The sequence below is a fragment of the Echinops telfairi genome, unplaced genomic scaffold (assembly GCF_000313985.2).
Source record: "Echinops telfairi isolate 266 unplaced genomic scaffold, ASM31398v2 ScPeMD7_18;HRSCAF=68, whole genome shotgun sequence".
Classification (NCBI taxonomy): domain Eukaryota; kingdom Metazoa; phylum Chordata; class Mammalia; order Afrosoricida; family Tenrecidae; genus Echinops; species Echinops telfairi.
The window spans coordinates 71,867,098-71,872,040 of record NW_022103915.1 but is presented as its reverse complement, the minus strand read 5'-3'; the positions used below and the strand labels follow the sequence as shown (position 1 = coordinate 71,872,040).

Below are 4,943 nucleotides of genomic sequence, written 5' to 3'. Positions count from 1 at the left end.
AGTAATGCTGGAGAAAGTCTGCTTCTGCAAGGAATGCATAGCCTTTGCAATCCTATGAGAGCAGTTTTACTCTGTCCTTACAAGGTCACTGGGTCTAAATCACCTCCATGGGGTTTTTGTTGGAGGGGGAGGGGTACGCCTAAGTATTGACAAATTGCAAAATTTGTTTTTGGGGCTCTTATTTCAAGGGTATTTTGACTGGTCTGTCATAACAATCATGTTAGGAACTAGCCACAGGTTTTGCAATGTATTTTCAACAACTACATTTCAAGCCTGTGAAGCACACGACGCTGTTCTTATTTTACAAGTGTAGGGATGAAGGCTCTGCCGGGTTCACTGCAAGAATACAACTAGGAAGTACCTGCCTGGAAATCCCCATGGTCGGTTCCAGGTACAGGTCGGGAGCATGACGTCACGGTGGAGCCAGGTAGTGGTTCAACCAGCTCGTCACGTGGGCCAAGCCGGACGCGATGGTACCGAAGGCCCCGCCCTCGCCCCGCCTCTTGGCCCCGCCCTACTTCGGGAACTCGCAGTTGTAAAGTCTTGGGCAGGCGACTCTGCGGCGGAGCGGGGCGGACCAAGTACCAGTCGGCCCCGCCCCCCGGCCCTCGCGGCCCCACCCCCTGGACCTGGCGGGGCGGGGCGCGGCGCGAGGCGGCGCTGCGGGTGAGCGCCCTTTCCGGCTTCGGGTCTCGCCAGAGCCTGGGCGGGGAGGCGGAGGATGGATGTAGGCTTATCGGCCATTACGCTCTATCTCGCCAGCGCTAGCAGCCCTGTGGCGGCCACCACGATGGACAGGGAGCCCGGGAGCGGGGTCGAAGGAGGAGAAGCCGACAGTTGTTCGGGAGCTGTGGCGGCCGCGGCGTTCCGGGATCCAGCGCGGCAGGTAGGTGGGGCCGGCGCTGGAGGCGGTGGCTTCAGCCTGGGCCGGACCGAGGCGGCCGAGCCCGTGCTGTGCTGGGCAGGCCTTGCCTGGAAGCAGGCCGCCGGCTGTGCGTGCCTTTCCAGGGTCTTTCTCGCGGTGTCCCCACCTCCTCCGAGAGAAACTGGGGAGGGCGTGGAAGCTGGAAACCAGGGGACCGCGGCGTCAGTCACTTCTCGTGTCTCCTCGTGCAAACACCTGACCTGGCTTCTTGCCCATTGCTTAGCTAATAGTTCCTGCGCGCTAGTTGTTCACGGGCTTTAATTTCACTTCATCCTCAGTCACCCTTTTGAAGTGGTGGGTGGAGATTTTCTCCTTTCACCAACGAGGCTTGTGCTGCCCGAGAGGAATATAATGCAAATGTTCTGGTTGTTATCCCCAATAAGGGTGCGTGCCCTACAGTAGCAGAGCCAAATCCACCAATTCCACGTTGAGAGAAAAAGTTCATTGGAAGGTGACACTAGTGGGGAGTCTGACAGCAAGGCACCGTGTCATAATGGAGCCTTGCCTGAAATCAGGATACATAGAGAGGGCATACCTTTCACACCCTGGGGGACCACCTACTTTCTCAGATGTTTTATATAAACTCTGTGGATAAACACGGGATGCAATTGTTGACCATTAGCAAGCAGACAAAACAAAGTTTTTCAAGTCGTAGGGTAGTCTAAGGACATCTCTGGACTAATCAAATAGCAGGAATTTGCTTTTTGCCTACTATCAATCAAGTGAAGCAAATAAGGGGTTCTCAGACTTACCTGGACATCCACATCCAACATATTTGCCTGTGAGCAATACAGAAAGTTATAAAAATTTTAAATAGATTGAGGGTAAAGAACAGGTAAATATGGCGATATCAGCTAACTGCAGTGAGAGAGTGTTCAACTAACTACAGTAAATGTAAGTTACAACTACATTTCAAAAGTTGTTTTAAGATGTAGAGCTAATTTTAATATATTTAACTCAATATATGAAATATTTCCACATGTAATTGGTCTAAAATTATTGAGATGCTTTATATTTTCTTTTTGGTACTGTCTTAAGAAAGCTGGTGTATACTTCACAGTTAAAGCTCATCTCAGCTGGGACTAGCCACATTTCAGTGGTACATTAGCCACTTGTGGCTAATAGTTTCTGTATTGGATAGTGCCTCAGGTGTATCAGTTAGGCAATGCTTCAAGCAGGGGTGTGGAACCTCTGTCAGAGAAATCCATCAATACCAATTAACATCGCAGGAAGAGGCATCCCTCCTGCCATCACGTTAGGGGTGAATTAATGAAATGTTTGACCAGGACAGTCCTCAACTGATGTTATAGATAGCCAAATGGTCCTTGGCAGGAAAAAAGAGTTCCCCATCCCTGGTTTTAGAGGTTTTTATCGTGTTTGGGATTTGGTAGGAGCCCTGGTGGCATGGTGCTTTATGAGTGGTGCTGTGATTCAAAAGATCAGCAACTCAAAACCATCAGCCGCCACGTTGGAAGAAAGAAGCGGCTTTCTTCTACTCTTGTGAAGTTACCGCTCCTCTAGAGTTACAGCCTCAGAATCTCACAGGCTCACTTAGTCAGCATCAGCTTGAAGGCAGAGAGTTTGTTGGTTTGGGATTTGGTAGTCTAATTAATAATTAAGCCTCTCTGGCCAAATGAAATTAGTGAAGACAGTGTTTTAGTTGAAACCTGCTCAGGAGTATACAATTTTGGTAGTTTAAAAGCCTTAAGTTATCTGTGTTGCTAATGTAACTAAAACATTTCCCCCCGAAAAACAGTTATTCCTAGCTTAGTTATCTAGTGCTGTGATAGCACAAATGGATAACTTTAAAGAACCAAAGTTTATTTCCCTAGAGTTTTGTAGGCCCAATATCCAAATGAGGACCCCAGGCTTGTAGATGATACTCACATGGCATCTGTCTTTCCCTTGTGTCTCTGTTTATTCTGGTCTTTTGACAACACACAAATGATTAGGTTTAGATACACTGGCATGGCCTTTCTAACAATAGGGAACCCTATTTCCAAACTGAATCACAGCTACAGGTAAGAGAGTCAGGAATGCAGCACACATTTTTGGGGGAACACAGTACAGTCCATAACTGCCCCCAAGTGTAAATATGATGTTTATGCTCTGCTAGAATTGATTTGATTGTTGTGTTTTCCATCTGGCAAGGTCCACATGTAAAGTCATAGTTTGTGTTGTAAAACGTACTTCCAAGAACGTAGGTCTTGCAAAATCTATCATGGTATTTCAGGAGTTCTCTCACCAAGGTTACATTTTCCAACTACTAATCCATCTTTGGTGTCCAACTTGCATATTCCAATCACTAGTAATTATCAATGCATCTTGATTGCTTGTTTGAACAATTTCGGATTGGTAGACAGCTTCAGTTTCTTCATCTTTGGCAACAATGGCTGGTGCATAAATTTAAATACTAGTACCAATGATTCTTCCAGTAGCTCTGTAGATATTATCCTATTATTGACAGTGTTGTAGTTCAAGGTATCATAAAATGTCCTTTTTAGTAATGAATAGGACATTTTTCTTCATCAAATTTTCATTACTGGCATAGTATAACATGATTGTCTGATTCAAAATGGCCAATACCAGTCCAGTTCAGCCCACTAATGCCGAGGATGTCAATCTTCAAGCATTCCATTTTATTTTTTTGAAAGCTTCCAATTTTTTAGATGCATAGTTTGAACATTCCATGTTCCAAGTACTACTGTTATTTTGTAAACTTTCTTTGTGAATGAGTGAAAGTTTACAGAGCATATAATCAGTTTTCAAGCTAACAATTCATACACATTTTGTTTACTCCCCTTGATTGCAGTGCCCGAGATGTAACATTGCTGATTCCATTTTCTTTTGTTTCCATTCCTCCTCCTCTCCTGACCCTTCAGAACTTCTGTCCTTGGGAAAATGCTGCCCTTTTGCTCTTAAATGGGCTCTGTATTTTAAGGTGTGCATATCTTACTAGTATGCTATTGTTCCCCTTATAGACCAGTCTGTTGTTTGCTTGAAAAATGGAACATTGCGGGGTAAATTCAGTTCCAGACCTGAAGTGTGACTGAGGATTGTGGGGTGGGGTGGGGACAGTCTCTAAGTGACCATTTTATTTTATTCTGTTATTAGAATTGTTTTCCATTGCTACGTAGGCCCTGAATCTTTGTAATAGCAAAGTAAATGTGCCCATCCAAATTTCCAGATAAATATTTGAAGAGAGACTCTTTACTTCAGTTTAGTGACATTATCGTGTTTACATATTCTTGGTAAAAAACGAAATACTAAAACAATACAGACAGCTGTAGAATGGAATGTAAAAATCCACAGGAATTTCCCCTACTGCCCTTGCTTCACTTTCTTATTCCCCAAAAAGAACTTGTCAAGTTTCTGCTGTTTTCTTTCAGAGATTTTTAACATATATAATATTTAAAGATTCAACAATCAGAGCAGAGGCAGTGAGGTGGAGATATAGATAGAGCAAAAGATGCTATTCTGTAATCCTTCACATGATTATCAGAGGTTAGAAAACCCAGTGCCATATAGAGAAGGGGGTCTGTGTTTATAATTGGGCCAGGTAATCTTGTACCTATTGTGGTATGCTAAATAGTAACTTTCAGAATAGACTTTAATCAAAATCTCATCCTCAATTATTGAGGGAGTTAGAAATTACGTTGCCATTCACTCAACTCTATATTTAGCACTTACCTGTGCCAGGAACTTTAGGAACCTAGAGAAAAAGTGGGGGAGGGAATTTCAATTAATGCTACAAAGCAAAACATATACAAATTGTTTCAAATGGAAAACTGATTTTCTTGGTAAATTTGTACCTCAAATTAAAAAAACAAAGCAACTTATAGTAGCCAAACCGATATGGTTAACCCTTAATCTTTTTTTTTTCCAATTTGTTCTCTTTATTTTTTTATTATTATTATTTTTAATCAATTTATTGGGGCTCATACAATTCATCACAATACATAGATCAGTTGTGTAAAGCACATCTATACATTTGTTGCCCTCATTATTCCCTAAATTC

General features: G+C 43.3%; 1 protein-coding gene across 1 annotated transcript in view; it reads left to right on the top strand.

Moving 5' to 3' along the window:
* Nucleotides 1–691: 691 nt before the first annotated feature.
* FAM177A1 (family with sequence similarity 177 member A1) overlaps nucleotides 692–4,943 on the top strand; it is a 24,818-nt gene continuing 20,566 nt past the window's right edge. The window contains exon 1 of the mRNA XM_004698528.2: nucleotides 692–886. Within this exon, the coding sequence (XP_004698585.1) occupies nucleotides 722–886 (165 nt within the window). The 5' untranslated portion in view covers nucleotides 692–721. The remainder of the gene's footprint in view (nucleotides 887–4,943) is intronic.